This window comes from Cebidichthys violaceus, unplaced genomic scaffold (assembly GCF_023349555.1).
Source record: "Cebidichthys violaceus isolate CVI_PGR_0920_01 unplaced genomic scaffold, fCebVio1.0.p SCAF_10, whole genome shotgun sequence".
In the NCBI taxonomy this organism is placed as follows: domain Eukaryota; kingdom Metazoa; phylum Chordata; class Actinopteri; order Perciformes; family Stichaeidae; genus Cebidichthys; species Cebidichthys violaceus.
This window is the reverse complement of record NW_027176263.1, coordinates 7,542,901-7,566,629: the sequence shown is the minus strand read 5'-3', so window position 1 is coordinate 7,566,629 and position 23,729 is coordinate 7,542,901. Positions and strand designations below refer to the sequence as shown.

General features: G+C 39.9%; 1 protein-coding gene across 3 annotated transcripts in view; it reads left to right on the top strand.

Moving 5' to 3' along the window:
• Positions 1–23,729, top strand: part of dst (dystonin) — a 99,295-nt gene that overhangs the window by 4,468 nt on the left and 71,098 nt on the right. Inside the window, exons 4-9 of one of the 3 annotated variants that reach the window (XM_068723921.1) lie at positions 1,547–1,760; positions 14,958–15,019; positions 17,780–17,869; positions 19,863–19,961; positions 21,111–21,188; positions 22,361–22,453. In XM_068723921.1, coding sequence (XP_068580022.1) covers positions 1,547–1,760; positions 14,958–15,019; positions 17,780–17,869; positions 19,863–19,961; positions 21,111–21,188; positions 22,361–22,453 — 636 coding nt within the window. Of the gene's footprint in view, positions 1–1,546; positions 1,761–3,052; positions 3,234–14,957; positions 15,020–17,779; positions 17,870–19,862; positions 19,962–21,110; positions 21,189–22,360; positions 22,454–23,729 lie in introns of those variants that run through there. The other 2 variants (XM_068723904.1, XM_068723913.1) reach the window with 2 other exon arrangements.

Sequence of the window (23,729 nt, the reverse complement as noted above, 5' to 3'; positions counted from 1 at the left end):
CAGAAAGCTGATCAATTTTGCAACACTAAGCTGCCTTTTATCCTGGTGAAAAGTGATGCTATGATGAAAAAGCTGCTAATATTAACAGTGTGTTGCTTTTATCAGCTCCCATCCAGCAGCGAGAACAGATTCTCACTATACAGTTTAAAAATAGAAATGATTGTCTGTACCTCTGTAGAAATGCTGGCAGAAGCTTTCAAGTTTATCCTCCACATTTCAAATGCTAACTCCAAGTTGACCTATTAATAACATCAAGAAGACACTCTTTTCTGCAGACTCATTCCTTCATGTTTGCAAATTAGTCCCGAACTCTTCAGGATCATAAGAGTCTGTGTTGCGTTGCATTTCCCTTTTAAATACTGTGTTATCATTAAGCAAATGAAGTGTCATGGAACAGGTATTCTGCACCCCACCTCTCTCCTTCACTATTAGGTTGTGTTTACCTGCATTTGTTCTGTTGCTCAATCTCAGGTGTGTCTGGGTGCAGCAGGACGTTGCAACAGAAAGCCATTCATTCATAATTTTCTAGAGCTGTGTGGTTCTAGTTAGAATTAAGAGTCTGCAAAGATTCAAAATAGACACCATAGAAAATCCCTACAAGGATACATTTAATGGTATAAAGGTTTTTTTAATTAGATATTGCTTTAAAGGGTTTACAGTTAAACCCAGTTAAATTCAATCCTTTTTTGTGCTCCCATGGTCCTCTCCATCCTCTCAGATAATTAGCTCAACATATGTGAAGGCTTTCATCTCACCCTCTGTGGTTAACACCCCATCTACAGCGTAGGCAATTATGCAATAGTATCCAAGCAGTCTCCTCTTTGTGGATCGCATGTGCATCTGTTGCCATGAGAAACTGTGGTATCCCTTGTCCCCTTATTACCCCCGATTTTGCTGTATTCGTAGCCACCCTGCAAGGTGCAGGGATGGCGCTCTAACGCCCCCGTCGCTGTTGGAGCTGTACTGTTGTTGGCTACCGAGTATGACGCGGAGACACATGCAGTCTGCTCTCCCATCACGGTCCAGCTCAGCCTCGACAGCACACAGCGTACCATCCGTTCAGCCCTCTGGAGATCTGACATCACCTCACATCCTTAATGCGTAGATAAGGGACGATCTCGTGGCCGGAGCATCCCACAAAGGGCGTGGCACACCTCTTTCAGTAATTGACGCACACAATGTGTGACTAAAGGGTGGGAGCTAATAACGAGCAAATAGGATTGTTATTTTTTTCCTCCCAGCTGACAGCTCTCCATGTATACAGTGGTAAGTCTTATTGTTGACCTGGCGGGGGAGCCAGATACTATTGATTTGACGTTGCCTTTTATTTGGCTCAATCTTACATGGATCATTGCGAGCTGGTGGCGTCTTCACACCTATGCTCATAATACGCACTTTGACCCGCGATGGTGAGAAATAAATAGGACTTGTGGCGTTTTATTTCTCGTTCATTTTGGCTGCGCGCGCGCGCGTGTGTGTGTTTGTGTGAAATCAAGTCAAGCATTGTTCCTTTTTTTCCTTATCCCCGTCTTCTTTTGTCTCACAGAGCTCCAGTTCGGGGAACCCTTCCCTGCACTGCTCCATGTCTTCCTCGGCGGATTTCTCAGACGAGGATGATTACAGTGTGAAATCTGGGTCGGCATCACCTGCACCCGGGGACACTTTACCCTGGAACCTGCCGAGGCATGAGCGGTCCAAGAGAAAGATCCAGGGTGGATCCGTGCTGGACCCGGCGGAGAGAGCCGTGCTCAGGATCGCAGGTGAGCGGCCGTCTCCCTGTTTCCCGGTTATCAGATTCTTATACTGTCACGAGAAAAACAACGAGCGAATATGCTGCAATTTACGGAGCACACGGGGGCTGCATGAGCTTGTTCTATCTGCTGGTGTAGCCTAGCCCCAGTTTTATTTAGGGTCATAATTATTGTCTGGATCTGTGGAAGCCCACATGGCGATATTTTGGTCTGCTCATATCCTGGACATGAGGCTTTAACATTAGGCAAATCGTAAAGGTTTAGGATATGTGGTGCAATGTAAAAAAAAAAAGTCTTTGATTTCCACCGAACCAGTTGCTTAAAGACCCATTTTGTGTAATTTCATAGATGTAGGAATTATTCCAACAGGAGTTGATAATCAGAATCAGAAACGGTTTATTGCCAAGTACGTTACACAAGAAATGTGGCTAGGCGATTTGGTGCGTAACAGTAAAACACAGTGCAATATTATGACAAAATAATATAAGTCAGGTTGGGGCATAAAAAGAAAATCAATCCCTCTATCATGTAGTCTTGTTTGTTTCACACATGATAACGTGCTTGAAGTTGAAGTTGTATTGCATTTAATTATTTTATAATGATACTTTGACTCTATTTTACGTTGTAAAATCCCTGTCAGGTATATATCAGATCTCGATGGGGACTTTTGTTGGTGAAGTTGGGCACCTTATGGGGAATCTGTGAGTGACATTGGTGACAGCTGATGGGCTATTGTAAGCAAAGACAGTCTTGTAAATCCGCCAAAGTTTCAGTGTCTGAAGTCTTTGACAGGAGGACAACAATGAAAAAGACCGTGGTCCATGTTACGAGCCGGTACAGAAACGTCTGACAAGGAAAAGCGTTTACACTGTAAAAAATTAAAAATGAATTCAGTCTGGTTTTGACATTTTATTTTACCCACTGCTGCGAATTCCTACATATTTGACTAGACTGGATATTTAGACTCATATGTTAATAAAATAAGATGTATTCAATGTATTTTTTATAATTACATTTAAGACTTCAGATTTGGCTCAATGGACGTTTTTATGACAGACACTTTTTGCAGCGCAGCGCGTCCGGCAGTCCTTCCTATCAGTCCAGTGAACACCAGAGAGGAAGTGTCGCCTATTGGCCAGAGCGCAGACAAGGGAGGGATGTAGGGCGTTTCCTTCAGTGCAACAACAGCGCCGATCACTCTTGAGTCCTCAGCACATCCACATGCACACAAACACACACACACACACACACACACACACACACACACACACACACACACACACACACACATACATATACACACATACACACACACACACACACACACACACACACACACACACGCTGTGTCCCTGTCCGCCGCTGGTGAATGTCCAGTTTGTGCAGCCCGGGTTATGGCTCAGTACGCACCGCAGTCTTATGGTCTCTCGGACGAACAGGAATACCTCCAAGCGTACGAGGATGTCTTGGAAAAATACAAAGGTAGGACCAATGCTGATTGGATGTTGTTTAGCATTTGGGATCTTGAAGAAATTGCCTGATTGCTGCTTGACAGTTCAATACATGTCAGCCTGCCCCCTCGCTCTCTGGTGACTGGCTGCTCTTAGTGTCGTTATCCCTGCAGTGGAAAAGTGGGAATATTTCCTGCATGACATCACAATTAGACTGCATTTCAGTAGCCGAGACCAAGGCTTCATCATGAAGTGTTAATGATCTCAGTTGAATATTAGATTAGAGGATTATTTGTCTTGTTTAGCTGTAGAAATGTAGGTCTTGAAGTATGTCTGACAAGCCAGATGATTACAGTGTCTGCATCTCTTATTGTCAAATTGAAAAGTCAAAACAGACTTTGTGTTTGAGTAAAGCAAACTTTCACAATGTAAATGAAAGATCTTTGTATTTTTGGGGCGAATATTACTGACTGAATATTGCTCAGCTGACCTATATGGTGTCTCAAGGCAGACAGGACAATGACATAGCAGTGTGAGGCGTTAGCTCATAGAAGTAGCTCATGTCACTTCATGTAGCTGCTCCTTTTGGGTCTATGAAGCTCATTAACTAGACCACATCTATCACACAGAAGAGGTCTATTTAATTCAGTGTCTCTTTGACAGCCAGAGCTCGCTGACAGACTCGTACATGCGCTCTGAGGCCAGGCCTGAGGAGAGCCGGTGGAGCCAAATTCAAACTGACAGCAGCGGTTTTAACTTTTGTGTTTTCTCTCCACAAAAGAACCCAAAGCAAAAAGGACAAATAGCATACACTGTGTGCGCTCTTGTACTGCATGCTTGCCATGAGTGTGTTCTTCTCTCAGCTGTTGAGTATTGTAGCCAGCGGGGCCAGTCAGCTGTGGTGTAAGGCTTAAAGGCCCTGACTGGACTCTAATGGGATCATATGATGTAGCATCATTAGGAATCTGTAGCTGTTGTCTTCAGGCAGAGGAGCTGTGACACACAGTGAGCTTCTATCACCAACTGCTATCTGCGATTACTTTTTACATGCTATATGTTGATTTTTTGGGCAATATTCGACTCCATGCCAGTTGTTGCATGAACAATGAACTTTGCAAAGAATGGTAAGGCATTTTTGTTATTTTCTCCATAATTTGACCAACACATTTTGAAGTTTATGGAAGCGTTGCAGCCACACAAAAATGCTATGATTTGTGTTTGTAGTCTCAATTAATTCATTTTGTCAGACTGACTAAACTTGGTGTCGTTTTTGTTCTTCTTTTCAATAGTATTCTACACATAAACGTGTGACTTTTGAGGAATCCTCATAGAAACTTGAGATCAGCTGGTGGGCTAATTATTACCTCTTGTAACTCATCTACAACCCTGTTTCCATCAGCTTTGTTTACATCAGACTCTCGCTGGCAGAGAAAAACATTCAATCGTTAACAGTTGAAGCAGAAAGAAGATATCAACATTTATTTACTAGAGATCAGTTAAGGACAGAGGATTACCAATTAATAATTTAATTGCAAAGTTGTGGGCCGCTTGTGTCTGAGAATGAGGTAAGATTGACAAAAATAACGTGAGAGGAAACTTATATCTTAGTTTGTAGAAGTTATTGCAAACAATACCATTGAGATAAGTGTATTTTAGTTTATAACTAGAGGATAAGGCTGATAAATGTATCAGATAACCTTCTACTTTCTTAAAACAATCTAGATCTCAGTGTAAATTTGTCTTCCCAGTCATGAAAATGGCTTAGAATTGTATTTATTGAGATATTTTTCCATAGGGCGCTGGCTAAATGCTGGAAAAATCCCTGTTATTATTGTGACTTTAGTTTTATTTTCAGCTGATGGAAATACAAAGAGCCCTGAGCCTCTGTCCATGTGATGCATGGAGAAAAACAGGGAGACATTTTCATCAACAATTTTGATAAACCGTAACCAACAAACACAACCAAACAAACCAGCAAACAGCCAGTGGCTATGAAGCTATTAAGTAGGAAACAAAATGGTCTTTGTCTCACCAAATCCAGATCTAAATGTATTTTAACTTCTTGTTATTATCTGTGCTGTTGAGTTGGTCTTTATGCGGGTGCTCGTCACTTGTTGTCTGCTTTAATTCCAGGGTCATCAAATGCCTCTGTGAGAAGTGACCGTCAGCTGTCAGTTTCAGAGTAAAGATGATAACTGGAGGAAAATTATGTATAGGCTTTATTGTAGTCAGTGAGCGCCATGCGGTGTGTTACGTTGTGTTCTGAGTTCAGAACAAGATTAGCAATTTTGGTGACTAAGCACAACAATCACCGTTGACTAGGATCATGCATATAGTTCTTATTGCTGTGGCCGTAAGAAAGAAAGCCACACTAATTAGGTATTAGAGTTAATAGTACACTAAACAGAGGATTTGCTGTGGGTCAGGCTGAAATTCAATGCAGCCTTTACAAAAGACTGTAAACTTGAGGAATGAGTTAAATACACGCTTTCTTAGACACATACAACAGTTTATGGCACTGGGCAGTGGCTGTGTAGGATCACACTATTCCTGCAGAGCAGGCTCGGCAGGCCGTCAACATGAAGAGGCTGGAGAGTTTCCCAACAGTTGATCATCCTCTGACATCAGGAACGATTTCATGAATTAGACATTTGGTTCAGTCAGCTCTTCTTGCAGTTCATTTTGTTTTTAAGATGCCATATGGCGTAAATTATTTCATCAGTTTATTTGAACCCAGATGAACACGTTTTGCTCATTGAGAGCCCTGACAGACATGCAGATAATACCCAGATACATTTAATTCAAACAGTTATTTTCCAGGATTTTTCACCTGCTTTTCTGTGGTCACGCACACATTTTTTTAAAAACTCAATCATTGTCAAATACAAAATGTAAACAAAATTATTGAATAGGGTACTAGCTCAAGCTAAATCAGTGGAAATATATTATAGCCAAGGAATAGTAATCACTAGTCAGTTTCTGCTCAGTAACAGTGACATTAAAATATGCATAAAGTGTATTTCCTGAGTGTGATATGTTAAAGCATAAGTTTAATCTTTCTGTGAATGTGAACTGACTCATAGACATAAACAACTAATTGACTGATTTAGTGTCTTAAAGGAGAAGACGTGTTACATGACAGCTCTGTTAGCTGTGTGTTATATATGAGGGTGTGGTCCGACAGTGAATCATAGCGGCTGGCATTATGTCTTAATCTCTCTTAACAAGAAGGATTTCTGGAGATACATTGAGGAAACGTATGGTTCTGAAAATCCACCGGTTTACACTTGTATTATCTTGCATTATCAAACCCAGCGGCGAGTGAGAGAGCATTGTGTTTTTTGCACAGTCACTGCCTTTGTCCATCCTCCTGGGCTGTGCCCAGCCCAGCCCCTCTGCTCTATGTCGACAGCCCACTCATCACATTCAAATGGACTAGTGGCCCACACACACACACACACACACACACACACACACACACACACACACACACACACACACACACACACACACACACACACACACACACACAGCATGCTGCCTCTGTGGAGACTGTCTGCTCTTGTACAAAAGACACTTTGTTTTTAGGAGAGCAGCATCTAAGTTCCAGAGACTTGTTCATGTGTCAAGTTGATGGTAGTGACGCTCCTTTTTCTTGGCTTTTCATTGAGCGTCAAGGAGACTTGAAAGGGGTCTCTACCCACCTAACTCAGCCCACAATTAACAGTTTGTATTGAATATTGTGCATGCACAGTTGGCCTCCAAAAACGGAGCACTAATCCACTAACTTATATTGTTCACAAACAATAGGAATACGCTTCATAGGTTTAATTGAACTTGTTTTTTTTAGATCGGTTAATCATGGCCAACAGAAAGAAGACAATGACATTACAAGTACTAAAATTACAGGAAATGACTGCCAGTGCCGACCAAATATCTTCCACTGTAATGAAAGAAATTCTTATTTAGAGTGGCAATTTATTTATTGTTTCTCCTAGGAGATTATCAGAAAAAATAGATTTAGATTGGCATTTTATGTATTTGATAGCTGGACATTTTGGAAATAACTTAGTTAAGATGACACACACTAGATCTGGTTGATCAAAAATGTGAACAGATAACCCTAACCCTATTATCTAATTATCACGGGTCATTTCACAGCTAACACATCCACAATCCTAAGTGCTAAGTGCTAATGACTAAGTGCATTACATTTTTGGATGAGTGTCCAACTCCAGCTCAACTTGATGCTGCGTAATTTCACAAGAACATCTAGCAGTGGTTTCATTTTACAAGTTTCACCCAGAGTAGATGTTTTCTCAGGTAAATATGTCAGTTTATGTCTGACATGTAGTATCTGCTTGTTTTGCTGTTATGGTCCATCAGTTTGACAAGGTCTTATGGGGTAAACTAAATGTTAAAAAATTAAAGCCTTCTACAGAATATACACAATATACTGCATGTACTTATGCTAAAAACACAACATTGTTCTCGTGGCCAAGCCCTTCATTGATCTAATCAATAAGCTTCATCTAAAATGGGCAGTGTAATCTACACCAGCAGAGCTCTCAGAAAGCTTTTTGCTGCTCCATCGGTCTTTTGTGTTTGATTTAGTCTTTATTCATATATTAGTCTTACATTTATAATTTAGAGATATACACGTACTGTCTGTCTGGAATACATTTTATTAATATTGTTCACGTGTTGTTATATGAAATATAACTTTAATGCAGTTGCAACGATATCTGTGTCTGAGTGTCTGACTGTGTGTCACTGCTGTATTTGTAAATGTTGTATTTACATGCTGTCATGGTGATGGGAAGACCCGCATGAGCTGAACCTCATTCCACAGCCTCGCTCAGCTCCTCTTGCATGAGATCATCTGTCCCACCCGTGACTCATGCTCTCTCACTCCAGCAGCACCACCCTTCTCTCCCGAATGCTGCAGATGCTGGGAAGCGGTCCCATACTAGCAGAAGGAAACACATTTATCCGCTGTTTCATAGGTGGCCAGGAAATGAGTAGCTCCATTTGTTTTTTGTGTTGACCCTAAAGCTCACCATTTTAGAAGTCTCATGACTTGTCTGATATTAGTTGTTATAAGAGAGATCAGAGAGCGTGTCGTGTGAAGATACAGTAAGATAAATGAGAGGAGGAACATTACGAATGTAAATGCTTCCATACAGGGCAGGAGGAGTCCCTGAATGGTTTGAGTATGAAAACGATGTTGATTATATTCTATGGCCTTCATCATCACTGAATCTACACCCTGTTAAACACCTATTGTAGATTTTGGACCGCCGTGTTGGACAGCGCTCTGCACCAATATCATCAGAACACCAACTGAGGGAATATGTGTCAGACAGACTGTTGAACACATCAGTGAAGTTCCAGAGAGCTGTAGAATCTTTGTCGAGGAGCACTGAAGCGGCTCTGGCAGGTGGCACCTTATTGAAACACTACAATTTGTTCTTGGCTCAAACCACTTTGATTTTCTTAACTGGGCTGGTCAAGAACAGCTTTGTTTGATAAATATGAATTCTCAAAGTAGTCGGTCTTAGTAGTTGCTATGCATATGTTAGAGAATGACAGTTAACTGTTTGCTGTGGTCATTTGACTAGTTCAAAAGAGAATGCAGATTGTTGTTAGTTGTTTATGGTGTCACACGTCAGTGGGGCTGTTAAGTCTGTCGCACTCACTAATTTTGAGAGAAATCCAGCAATCCTTCATTCCTCTCTAGTAGCAAGGCAGCGGAAGACGTCTCTCCATGATTAACTCTACCATTCAACCCGTTTGGTCGTTACTGCAAAACCTTACCTCAGTGAGTCCGACACTTCTCACAAGTCGGTTTATACGAAAGTCAGCCCGCTAAAATGTATACAGTTTTTTGCAATAACAATGGTACACATAGAAATGGCCGCCGACCTGACCATCCTGCCACTGTGATGTGAATGGGAAAATCTACTCTTATTCTATTTCTATGCTGGAACTAATCCAAAATAATTAAACATGATTAAAAGGGTAGATAAAGGATGCTATTGGACATTTCATTAACCTTTACTTTAAATATTTTGTTATATTTAAAGTGAGAATTTGTGATTTTGTATTTTTTGTATTTTGTCATGCAGCACAAGATTACCTTTAAATCTTGAGGAGTGTGGAGAGTCTGGGGAGGAAAAGAAGATTTACTCACATGCATAAATACTCACTCATGTGTGGCAGTTGCAGCTGTTGCACATATGCAGGCTTGTATTGAGTAGTGTGTGTGTGTGTGTGTGTGTGTGTGTGAGTGTGTGTCCCATTAGCTGTCATTAATGCTTCCTCTTTCCTCTCCTTGACGTTGAGTGCCCTTCTATAGTGATAGCTCATGCCCGAGGGCACTTTGCCAGCTTCACCTTCATCCTCCATTTGCTTTTCATCAAGGCTGATACAAAACTTCAACTTCGCAAGTGGAGAAAAATTGGTATTTACATGCAACCTGAAACTTAATCTTACAGATGCCAGTAGCATCATTGATTATGAAGACACCTCTTGATTGATACTGTACATATTCAATGTAATGCCCTGGATAATTATAATCTTTGCACAGATATTGTAGACTTTATCTTGGTTTCTTCTTTGCTTTGTCTTAAGTCCTGTTCCAGTCACATATTTCAGATGCTGCCCTGCCCTTCTGAGAAGACTGACTGTAGTTTTCTCACTTACAAAGAATGTCAAAAATGCACCTACAAGTATCTCCCCCCTTTACCTTTCGGTCACACTTGTAGTTTTTGTTTACCACCTAACCGGATGCCAAGTTCATAACGTGCCTTTTAAAAAGCAATAGAAGAGGAAGAAGGTAGCCATATTGAGCCGAGTCGTCATTTCAGTGAGCATCTGTGCGTTACAAACCCCTAATGTGTGATCTAACAAGGATGAACGGTTTAGTAACAACATTTTAGGTTGCTGCTAATGGCATTTTCACACCTAACAACATTGTCACTGTTAGCATGTTAACATGCTGATGTTAGCACTTAGCCTCACAGAGATGCTAGCATGGTTGTAGAATTTAGTCTTTTTACAAAAATGTAATTTGTGTTCTGAATGAAAAGGGCATGTGACACATCAGAACATAGATCTAGACCCATTTTTTTTTTATTTGAGCTTTTTCACAAGTACTGGAAGATTGAACAATGTGCTTTGTATGCTGTTCATCATGATGAAGCGTTACCCTTTGAGTACCCTTTGGGGTGCTGCAAACATTTTCATTTTGCCTTTTATAATGCCGGATCAGACATTAGGACATTAGGTGCAGGAAACTTGTTTGGTTTCAATTATTCATGTTTTGTCACTGTGTGCAATTCATATCAAAGTGATATTGTGCTGACTTGCATCAATTACACAGCGATGCGGACATGTATTTCAATATCTCCGGCACTGCTATGCAACGGACGGCCTTGTACTCGAAACAAAGCAAAGGCACACATGCCTTTGCTGAACTGGTTGTGACACAAGAGATGTGAAATGAAAGCTGTTTAGCAAGAATGTTTAGCGAGTCCTTGTCATAGACTGGAAGGTCGAGGGCTTTTCAGTTTAGTCTTTATGTCTGTTTGGATTTCCCTCCCATACGAGGTCAAGAGGATTACACAGGCTGAATTTTGATTGCGAGGACTTTTTGACTCTACTCTGCTCAGAATGTGAGGATATTTTAGGCATCCTGACGTAACAACATGCCAAAGGGTGTTACTGACCCCCTGTGCCAGGCATTCTCAGGAAAACAACAATTTATTCATTCTCTTGTTCAAAGAAGCTTGAGAAAATTTAGTAATGAACGTGTGAAGTGCTGTAGACTGTTCTGCTGCTTGATGCATTTCCAAAAATCTGGTTGTGTGTTGTTGCAAGCAGTTTGCTAACTAACCATTCATGCAAACGCACAACCAGTGTCATGTCTTAAATCTTAAGTATATGAAACCAATACTGGCCAAACTTATTCTAACATCTAATAACCATTCCTTTTGGGGGGGAAAAATTACATTCACCAACCAAAAAATAAGACTCGGAAACAGACGTCAACCCTCTACTACAAAATGCAACTCTACCACTAGCATTTACTTTCTCAGTCATGTATTTGTAGTACGTAAGGAACTGAAGGAAAGTGGCACCGAATATATGTGGCCTGCAGTTGCAGGCGCAGCATGGTTTAGGGTTGTATTTATTTATAGACATGCACATGTGCTTTGCTTCGGTCTACAAATAGGTGTCTCAGGAGTTCTATGCTCTCCATTTGAATGCTGTGGTGGACTCTTAGCACTGGGTTCAGACTGTACACAGGGTACACAAAACGTTTGATTTGATACAAAACTGGCCACTGTGTGTCACGATTTTCAGTGGCATTTGCTGTCATTGTTCATTGAGTGTGCTCATACAAGCTGCAAATAATTACAGAAGACAGTTTAGTCAATAATAATTGCTGCTTTATTAATACCGGTTTAACTTCCTATCATGGTGTACATTTTCACATCATAAGGAGGCTTTGATGACTAGCCCCAGGTTTTTAAATGTCAAGAAGTTCAGATGTAATATGAGAGAGAAGTGGTTAGTCAGGCTCTCGTGATCCTTCAAACATCAACCCATTAAAGTCAGAGATCAAAAGCTGTTGGTTAAAACATTTCTAAACTGTTCCCAAACCTCTCATGGACATTAATCAGAATTTAAAGTGAGAATATGAAAACACCATAAGACAATCTGTGTGCTATTCCTAAATACTTAAAGTGATATCATGAAGTGCTCTGAGTAAAAAGTTCAGAGTAAAAGTAGCTTTAATGCTGCATAAAGAACTTCTGCACTCAAATATGAAATAATTTAAACTAGACATCAAATTCCACACTTGCTTGTTAAGTAATAATAATGGCCGATTTTTTTATTCTGCCCATATTTGATTTGAGGTAACAGGTATGTGTTTTGTGTTAAACTTGCAGTTAACTGCCAGAATAACTTTCCCAGGGATGTTGTTTTGGCTCTCTGCTGAAACTGGATCCTTTTGGAGTGGCTGTGTGAGAAATGCTTTCTATTAGGCATGTGAAACCAACAACAGTCATTAATGAGACAGGAGGCGGATGCAGCTAATCAGTAATAAATATCATGTCAGGATGATTAGCCGTGGTATCATACTGTAGCCGTTTAACATGGCTAAGAAAATCAAATATGTGTGAAATAGGTAAAGTATTATAATCACATAATTTAATAGCTGATAAAGATGCGCACTATCAGGAGTGTATGATCACGTTGTTATTCTTACAAAGACAGAGCTGGTTTGTTGACTGTCTGGTATCTGATCTCTATACTGCTTTTAACTGCTTTTATGTTATGATCAAATAATGCATGACTATTGTTTTACAGTCTTATGTGTTTTGGACTGATAATACTCCATGCTCACTTTTTATTCTCATAACAACCTCAAGAGGGCACCATACTATAAAAACACACCCTCATTTTTTGGAAAGCACAGCTACAGAAATAATTGATCTCATAGCATATTCAAACGTGCTCCGTAGTTCAGAGTCTATTAAGTGTTTTCTGTAATATGTGCAATATGTGACGTACGGTAGCCTCTTGCTGACCGTGCCTGATAGCTGGTTGATGATGAACTCTTTCAGCTCCCGTCTGCTGCTTTGAGCCGGAGAGTTTCCTGGAATGTTCAGCCAATCTATATTGATGAGTTTCTCTGGAGAGGTTTATATATTATGCAGCAGAGAGCTTAGGTGCATTACAAACCAAATTAGTGGCCTATTGCAGGCAGCGCTGCTTTATCCGTCTGTGATTCAGCTGTGGAGTCACAGCGACAGACACATCAGCAGCACTGTCGGACTACTTTCCTTATTTCTTTGGACTCAAGTGTTTTTGTCAGGCTCTGCTGTGATGTGTTGCATCCCTTAACTCATGTTTCCCTTCATGTCAGGCCTTGATCTAAATTTGTAGACCATCATGCAAAATGATTGTCACACCAACCCACTTTCAATTCTCTCCAGCTTTTACACATGCACTATTTTTAGATGAACTAAATGTAGGAATCTGCAGAGAGTACAGTCAGGGGCTTTTCAGGATGATACAAAAGCCTACATTATGTTTGTTATATCTTTACATTGATTTTTGCTTCACTAAAGTCTCACATCTTAAGACAAGAAAACTTTTAATTTTCTATAGCTGCTTTATGTAACTGGTTGCTCAGTATAATCAGAAGACAAATACAAAATTACGCTAAAATCTCTGAGCTGAAAAACGGTTTGATTAACGATAAGATCTCTCGTCCTATTTATTTTTCAAGTAAACATTGTGGTGAGTCTTAGCAGCTGCACAATAGAGAGATGATTATCTGAAAACTGTTGCACTCTCAATAATTAAGGTCCATGACGTATTGCTCACGCTATTAAAGGTGTTTGCATAAATCAAGTGATGCATGCTGTCATCAGAAATGATGGTACGTTGCTTTTAAATTGCAGCTTGAATAAACTTGCTGTTGGAACCATCCACAGACATGTTAACAAGGAACTTTTCGTCTTCTTTTTTTTTAAGAAGCACTGATTTTCCCCCCCTGTGGTTTTAAGTACCGCTGCTAGATAAACACTAAACTGCGTAGAAACTCAAAATAGTGAGTAGCCATGGAAAACCTGACGGGACTCGTTCTGGATGCTTGATGAGAAAGGGAGCTCGGCTGCCCTAGAGGCTGGTAGGCAGGCAGGCAAGAAGCAGGAGACTGCTTCTGCTTCCTCACTCGCTTGTCCTCATGGCATCCGTCTACCTGAACCGCGATCCTCTCGACAGCCCTCAGGAACTAGTGCAGAAGATGAAGTACCTGCTTAAGGCTGAGAGGGAGCATAGAGCTCACCTGGTAACTCTAATGTGCTGCATGGGTCAGTATTTATCTTACTGCTTCTTCTTGCCATTTCCTTGAAATGTTAGTCATGTCTAAGCTTGCTCATTTCAGTAGTAGGTAAGATATCCTTGAGTAAAACTTCTTTCAATCACTGAGGATTATTAAGGGGCAGAGGTTGTCTGTGTTTTTAGTCATGTGGTCAATGTTGTCATTAGTAGAGTAAATGTGAGCCAGCAGATCATTGTTAATGTTATTGATTGAACATGTGAGTATTTCGGTGTTCGCTGAGGACGATTTAGAGGAGTTGTGTCAGGCAGACTGGGCGACGTGGAAGCAATACAATGAGTCACAACTGTGGTGACTGGACTGAATCCTGCTCTGCTCTGCTCTGGATAGAAGCCAATCTTATTGAAGAATACAGCAACCAAACATACAAGTTCTTCATAATGTAACACAATAACACAGGTGTAGTTTTTCTTCATTATAATTTCTATTATAATAAACTAGAACGGTACTGATTTTGAGAACATTTTCATAATCATTTTCCTTTTCCCTGTTAATGCATCCATTTAGTTTCACATATGTCACTGGCTGCAGGAAGTCTGGTTGCTATGGTTTTGGGAAACAAAAAAAACATTACGTGGTCAAGAGCGTGCAGGAGAGAGTGATGTAATTTCAGCCTCTGGGAAATGACATCCTTCTTTTAAGCCACTGGGTCTTGTGGTCTTCATATGTCCTCTCTTTTCTACAGCACTTTCATTGAAACTATGAATCCAAAAATAACATTTCACATTGACTCTGTGCAGCAGGAAGCAACATATAAAGCTCCAAACATGATCTGTGCAATGCTTTAAAACTTAAATGTGGAGATTTAAATTGTTTTCTTTTTTCTCTCCTCCTCAGATGAAAGAGACAGAGTGCAGAAGAAGACATTTACAAAATGGATAAACCAGCATCTGGTGAAGGTAAGAACTAATGTGTTACCATGTCAAATTGAGATTATCTGCATGGAAAAACCGATGTCATTCATCTGTGTCTCATGGAAACTATATTCACTAAAACAGAGATGAAACCTAAATACTAGTTAAAATTCCAAGAATCAGCAACCCATTTTCTTCTAACATAAACAGTCCATTAGAGAAGTATTGGCAGTGAAAACAATTACCACTCTCCACGTTAGGTCCCAACATGTTGACATTCCTCCACAGATATTATTAAAGCTGGCTGAAAGTCACTTAGCATGACATGTGCTGTTGATCTGCTGCAGCAACAGGTTTTCTTTTATTGGCAGGAATCTGAATTGCTTACTGTGGTGCTTTATGTGTGTGTGGAATTTAATGAAACACTTTAGCAGACAGACAAGCACTGGCAAATCTCATCTAATCTGCCTTTGTAAAAATGAATCACTACCTGTAAGTAATGCATAATGTTATACTTTATAGGATTCATACATCAGTGGTGCATTAATCACTAAAAATCACACTCATTACTGTTATGTTCAACATAAACATGTAGTAATGTGACATATAAATTAAGGCAAATTCATTCATTAATTTGCTTTGGTACTGATATGATGCATTAGTTGATGCCATGAGTCCTGTTTATTGGATATGTTTCAAGCAGCCAGTGTCTTTACAGATAAAAATGACCAGTGACAAATATTGCCAAACTAATAGAAACATTTTAAGTCCTAGTAATTCTCAAAAAATAAATAAAATCAGTTAACCAAATGAGCAACAAAACCAATGACAGAAGTTGCATTTCCAAAAGCAAGGAGAGTTTTGAGAAAGTCCATTCTTGCAAAATCAGAACAGCAAGACTTGTATGTTCGCTTCAATGCAGGCTGATTTTCCACGCTTGCTGTGTGTGTGTAGGGATAGTAGTGTTTATCAACTAGCCGCTGACTCTGGCAATACCTCCAGATGCACAGCAGGAGTGTTCACTTATCCAGTGAAATATCTCAACATCAGCTTGATGGATTGCCTACACAATTCATATAGACATTTATGGTTCCCAGATGCTGAATCCTACAGACTTGGATGATCATTATGAGATTGATAGTTGTGGTTTTTAGTGACACTTGAATTGATTGGATTGGCACATTTCTGTCCCCCTCAGGATGACTTGTAATAACTTTGGTGATCCTCTGATTTTTCATCTACCACTATCATCCCGTCAACATTTCAATTTGTCCAAAACTTTGGTTAATGACCAAATACCTGCAAAACTAATGAACTTCCCATCAGCCTTAGATGCACTTTGGGTTTAGTGGAAATAAAATAAGATGGTAAACATGGTGAACATTACACCTGATAAACGTCAGCATTAGCAGGTTTAAACGAAACTTTTAACTGGTAACATTGCTACTAACATAGCTGTACGGCTGCTACACTCTTTTTTTCATCAGGAATGAAGCGCCAGAGTGTGTTAACAGACTAGTATTACATGACATGGTGGGCCACTCGTTTTCCCACAACCCAAGTTGTATTCATTGTTTTGCTCCTAAGGGGATCTTTGTGTTCTTTGATCATCATCTGTAAAGTATGATGAGGGCCATAAACCTGTCCTGAGGGGTCACTTTAAGGGTCAGTCCTACCATGATGAGGATGGGGCTTCCTGTGGATCAGTGCTGCTGACTGGTTTTATGATCATTGGTGTGTGATGTTTTCAAACAGGAATACATTTATCATTTCCAATATGAAAATCATTAGAAGGGTGCATGAGGCCCCAAGAAGCTGCTGGCTCCAGTTCCGCCTTAAGAAAATACCTGCTACAGCTCACACTGTTTCATGAGAGACGCATTATGTAAACTTTGTCACAGTCAAAAGAAAGAATGAAATTGTATTTTATGTCGATAGTACAGCATAACACACGCAATGACGGTGCAGAGAGAATCAGAAACAAGTGCATAAAAACAATACGTTCTGTAATGTAGTTGTTTTAACCGTTGAACTTGAGTTGGTTGGTTTAATTTTAATATTTGCATTTTATTTCATGTCTGACAGTCAGATTTCAGACCTCTTATTGTAAAGTCTGTTTGATCAGTGAGAAATCATATAGGTGCTGAGTAATAGTTGGGGGATCTGCGCTGTTGACCCAATAACATAAGGGTGCAAGTCTATTTTGGCTCCACAGCTGTGGCTGCTATCTGGGATTACAGTGCTGAAAGCCCTGTGTGAAAGCAGGTCAGCGGGCAGCAGGGTGATTTCAGAGGCGTGGTATTTAGGACAGGAAGGAGAGATGGGCCTGCTGGAAAGAGAAAGCCTTGGCCCGGTGTTGTTAAGTGGCTCCCTTAAGTTTTCAGATAAGGTATCACAATGACATCCTGTGTGTTTTATGCTACATTCGTTTCAGTTTTGAGGGAAAGTTGAGGGAATAAAATGAATTCAAGTTTGTTGTAAATCACAGATTTTTCTAAACCTGGGTTTAAACTGAAACTGAAAACCAAGTTAATTGAGTTGCATAAGAAGGAAACATCAAAGGCAGAGTTATAGTTACACCAGGTGTACGGATTTTAGAGACATGCATGGTGTAATCCTCAAAGAGCTCTTCTTTAGTAATTGAGATCATTTTGGTTCAATAACTGCAAACAACTCAGAGATTTGAGCACCAATTTTGACTCCATGTATAGTAACGGTACAGCTATTTGTTATAATGAACAGTCATCAATGAACAGTTTTGTTTTTAACAATACTTGCTCACGTTTTTCTCCCTCATGTCCTTAGGTACGAAAGCATATAAATGACCTGTATGAAGACCTACGAGATGGACATAACCTGATCTCACTGCTGGAGGTTTTGTCTGGAGACACATTGGTGAGTTAATGTTTTTCTGTTGTTTTAATGTTCGTGGTCAGTGTTTCTTAAAGAGAAAAATAGCTCAAAACAAAGTTACGGTTGATGTTTTGGTACATGTGGACATGTACATGATATGATCCTATTATATCAGTCTTATGAAATCACACATCTTTACGATTATCATTAGATACCACCAGTAAGGAAAGGGATACATTTATTCCTCTTCCTGTAGAGCTACTCATCATACCTTTGCATGACTGATGTCCTTCCCCTGTGTCCTTCTCACTTATATAACTGATGGCAGGAGGGATTCTTGGGATTTGATGGTCTGTAATCAGATCTGCTTTGACTCATCCACCAAAACCCACTCAATGAAGTCGCATTTTTGGGGGACTTGTATGCAAGTTATTTATTTATTTTTCCATATCCCTTCTGGGATATCTATGAAAAAAGACTGATGTGTTTGTGATTCGTTGTGTTGTGCTACTAGATGTTAGTAAAAGAGCGGTACAGTATGCCTCGCTTTACTTTACTTTTTTTTTTTTTATCAGGAATGGGGCGCTTTGTGCCACTCAGTATGTTGCTCAAGTAGCAACTAACTTCAGTGGGATATTAAAAATGGTGATTAGCCAAAAAGGTTGTTGTCTCTCAATCAACAAAATGTAAGCAAGGAAAAGCATCTAGGAAGGAAAACTATCTTTCTTTAGCCCACTGGGATTTCTGGCGAGTTCTTGACAGCCGATAATCAGTCATTAACAAAGCTAACAAGCCTTTTTAATGCACTAACTGCCAAAGGCTACCTTTATTCTTTATTCTCCATTTGGACCCCCATTCCCCAAGAAAGAGCTAACCATACAATTTAAGCTTGACAATATGAATACTACGGACAATTACATCAAAAGTGGTAGTAAAATCCAAGAGCACAGCCCTTAATAGTTACCTGTCATCCATATTAGATTAAGTATCATAAACTGCTAGCATGTCAAATCCCATACAGACTACATTGATACAATATGTATGTAGAAACAGCACCAGTATATCAGTTTGTACGAGAAAGATTAATCAAATTCCTTCAGACCTTCCTGTGCTTTTGTTTTCCATTTGAGAAATGTGTTTAAATACCACAATTACATGAGCACTTATTCAAAATGTGTCATGAACTTGGAGACAGACATTGCTGCAATTCTGTGTATAAAATGTGTGTCACTTCTTATTGAGAATGCCGTTTGCAAATAGTAACACTAAGAGGACAAACATTACTGCACCTGACAGTTAGCCAACATGAATATGTAACATTGCTTCTATAAATTGCGTTGTGATGAAGTAATATTACATGCGTGCAGGGAACTGTGCTGTTAAACACAGCTGGAGTGATCACTGTCAAAACTTGGAATAACTAGGAAATGAACTAGAAGCTACTGGAATTATTTTCAGTTGCTGTTAGAAACCAACACCTTTCAGAGTATTGTAGGTAAAGGTTTAAATCTAAATTATTTAACCAAAAATAGGGAGCTGTCTTTGATTTGTGGCCTTGTTATAGAATTTTTTTTTTTCATGAGAAATCATAAGGTCTTAAATTCTGTCTAGTTCAGTATGTTTATGCATTTAATCCCTCACATACAGAGAGCACATAGCTGTACAGAGTCGCTGTAGCACTCTGGTGTAGCCACGTAGGTGCTGTACGTTATCCAGCTTTATGTATGTTAATACAGTCTTTGTGCAGTCCTGAGCTCCATAATGTTATCATGTTGTGTTGTCCCTTTCTGTATTTAAACTGCATGTATTCCTGTGCAAGGAGCCCCAGCAGTTACTCCTCCTCCAGTGTGACTAACTTTCATCCTCTACAAGCTATCTATTTTCCGTTTACATCCTGTTTCCCTTCTTCGTTCCTCCTCCTCTGTTGTCCACTCTTTGATTGGTTTCTGTCCATTGTCTAACTTCCTTTTGATTTGGCCGCCGTGTGTGTCCATGTCTTCCTTTCTTCTCCATGTGTTGCCTTTTCGGTGATAAGCCAAGGGAGCGTGATTTTCTGAAGACATTGCGGTTGGTGAGTGGGACAGAAGCATGTGCAGTTGAGCAGCATGGAGACACGGTGGATGATGATCAGGGGGTACGTGTGGCTTGCCCCTCCACCCTCTTTTAACAAACTAATTCAGAGTTGTGCCGTGATCCGTTAACAGGAGGGTAGAAACGATCCCACCATATGATTTGTCTTTTTGTAGACTTATGACTTTAGCAAATATTGTAGTTCTTCTATATGCTTATAGAGTAGTATTTCTCTTTTCCCAATTTAGCTAAATATGTGATTTCTATGCAAAATTGTTTCATAATGCCGCTTCTTTTGATCAGAAAACAATGTAAGAATCCTACCAGATGATACTGAGGATGCAGAGAAAATTGTGCACATGATTTAAAGACCCATGCATCTTCATGCTCAAATGTCTTTTTGAACATGCATCAACAATACATTTGGCCTTGCAAAGGCATTAAAAAGATGCAATATATTGAAAGTAAATTGCCAATAAAGCTTGGGTCTTTATATCCATCTCACCAGCTTTGCCCATCTATGAGCCATGCAATCAAAGCGCTCCGAACCTTCGTGAGCATCAGGACATTTTTCATCTGCCGCTTTCGAGTATGCTTTTAAGCATTTTGAAGCCTCAAGAGCTCCTCATAAGTGTGTGAGAGCCATTGAATGGAAGCTCTAGGAGATGGATTACTGTTGCTTTGCTATTGAGATGAGCAGGATTCTTCCCAGCTTTTATCAACTTACAAATACGGCTGAATGCAGCACACATCTTTTGCTGCTGTTGCATCCTGGCTACAATGCATTTTCCATTTCATTACCTCATGCTGTGGCCCCTGACTGTCCGCGTGCATTTGCCACAAGAGATTGGATAATTTCTCGAACGAGGAATCATTCTGCCATCATTTTAAAGTTTTATATTTGGTGTCTACAGCACAGCGAATACCCTTTACCTGTTACTTGGTTTGTTATTACATGTTAAGGGCAAATTTCTAGAGATGCAAACGGTGGAAAATGTTCTGTATATGCACAGATTTTTGAGAAATGGCTACTTTTGTTGAGAGTTTTTCTTGTGTGTTCTTTGAAGTCTTTATCTCACCAGAATAGCGGGTAAGAACCTGGATGCATGTCCTGTGTCCACCATGCTACTAATAATTTTTTTAAATGTGTCCTCTGATATTGAGAAAAATGTGATTAGCATACATGGCCGCTCTTCCCTCTTTATGTCCACAGCCTCGGGAGAGAGGAAGGATGCGCTTCCACAGACTCCAGAATGTACAAATAGCACTGGATTATTTAAAGAGGCGGCAGGTATGGCTCGATCCAAGCACATTCTGAAACTCTTGTACTGTCACACATTGTCATAAATAAACCTTTAAACCTTAAGATACAGATGTAATAGCAATGAATTTATAATCTAAAACTGAAAATCCGCACAATTATTTAGGAATTTTAATGCAGGAAGCGAATTAAATTAAATATTACAGCTGGATAGCACTTGTTCTCTTTTTAACCACTAAGGTTGACAAATGCAAGCAAAGGCACATGAGTAATTGAAGTGGGAATGCAAATGGCACACTTTTTCTGAATATCTTGGCTCAGACACGCAGTGCCACATAGTGTGGGACAGCCCCATTCAGTGGTGATTGCCTAGACACTGCCTATTCTCCAACATCACACACTATTGGACTCGTGGCATTTACCATCTCTCTTGATGATAATTACAATTCACCTCACACAAATAGTAATGGCAGCATTTAAAGGAGGGCTGACTACAAATCCCATCGGTGGGGTTTCAGAGAGCTTTGATTGCCCTCCCCTCCCCCCACCACTCAGGATGTGATGAAGAACACAGCCTTGCTGAGCCAAAGCCAGATGTGACGTAAGGCTTGAGACAAAGGAATCATAGATGGTCACAAATGAGTTGATCTATTGTTTTAGCTGCAGTACATACCAGATACTCCCATGCATCATCTGAAGTATTTAAACTGAAAATGATCTATTTAAACTTCCTCAAATCTCTCCCTGCAGCTTATTGATTGCAGTTGTAACAGATGATCAGACTGGTTTTAGAGGAATAGATTAACTGCTCCGTTAAAACAAGGATGTGTTTGGACTCTGCTGTATGATTCACATTCTATTGTTTGTGAATTTTTCCCTCTGATATGTGGACGATAAAACAGCCCTAGCTGCTTTATAGCATTTAATTAATAGCAAGCATTCGTTTCGTCTGTCATCTCAGACCCACATGATTACAAGGTAGCAGCTCCCTGACATATTATAATGACTATTGTGCCCCCTTGTGGTGCTTGTTAAATGACAGGGATATGAGTCAAAATAGACAAAACACAGTTACTAATATTTAGTACTTGTTTAATGCACTAATCCATGTAAAGGTGAATGCCATAATTTATGAAGTTAAAGCAGGATTTCAGAATTTAGAGGTATTGTAAATATTCTAATCATGTGTTTCCTGTCATCAGGTCAAACTTGTAAATATCAGGAATGATGACATCACAGACGGCAACCCAAAACTGACCCTGGGATTGATCTGGACCATAATTCTGCACTTTCAGGTCAGCGTTGTCATGTCATGGTTTGGTAATTCTTATGATTTTAATAGCCAAGAAATTAACATTATTTATTACCTAGATACTGTTTTTTCATTTGATTGTATTATATGTAAGTAATGAGTTCACACTTTTAAGGGCTGTTAATTTTATCCTTGTGTGTATCTTTACATCTTACTTGATGTTGATCTTCATATTTGAATGCAGAGGACACACCCACACACACACACACACACACACACTTACAAATGTGTATGTTTCTTCTTTTGACCACAAGGTGTCAAACTGTGCAGCATATATCATGCTGAATGTTGTAATTGCAGTCTTACTTATTGAAGATGATAGTAATGATATATGATGTTAGTGTTTACCAGGCTTACTTTCATGTTTGATTCAGCTTGAGTTGTAACATGACAAGTTAACATCATGTAGCTCCTGGTAGCGAATACAATAATGTTTTGTTATCCACAGGATGTATTGAGACACAGAAAATGCTCTTGCGCTAATGAGTCTGTGTTTAAATGCAGACAGCAATGGCTTGAAAGTTGCTTTCTTTTGTCAGTGCAAAGTATTTTACTCTATGCAATAATAGAGTATTGTATTTCCAAACAAGCGTTGCAGTTTGGAGAGTTGTGATGGTTTTCAAATTTCTGTCTGGGTTAATTCTCCCTGAATGTTCTCAAAAACTGTGTCTTCGGGAATATTTTTAATTTTATTGCTGGAGGGGGTTAGTGTGTGTGTGTGTGTGTGTGTGTGTGTGTGTGTGTGTGTGTGTGTGTGTGTGTGGTGGTGATGATGATGATTTTGGTCTGTGGGACATGTTCTAGCGCATACCAGAAGTATCCAGGTGTCCATCAAAGTGTCTGTCAAAAATCCAATAGCATGCAGAAACTTCATTCTTTACCTACTTCTCACTCTTCCCATCCTCCCTTCTCTATGGCTGCTGCATTGGATTATTATTATCTTTGGCACCACACGCCACATGACTCAGTGGTTGGTAAGGGACAGGAACATTGCAATAGTCTTTCACACTTTAATTGAGATGGTACTGAGTTAGCACATTCGATTAGAACAAGAATTCATCTGTCTGACTGACGGCCTCAATGAAATTATGGGGGATAAAGCGGTTAATAGAAGTTTTGCCTGGACTCGCTGACAGGTAGCGTCGGTGAAGCTGCCAACACCTGCTGCTGTTTGTCTCACGCAAGCCCTTGAGCAGCAGTGGGCCTGTTTCTTCTTGATTTAGAACGATTGCAGCGCCGGAGAAAAGTTGAGATCTTGG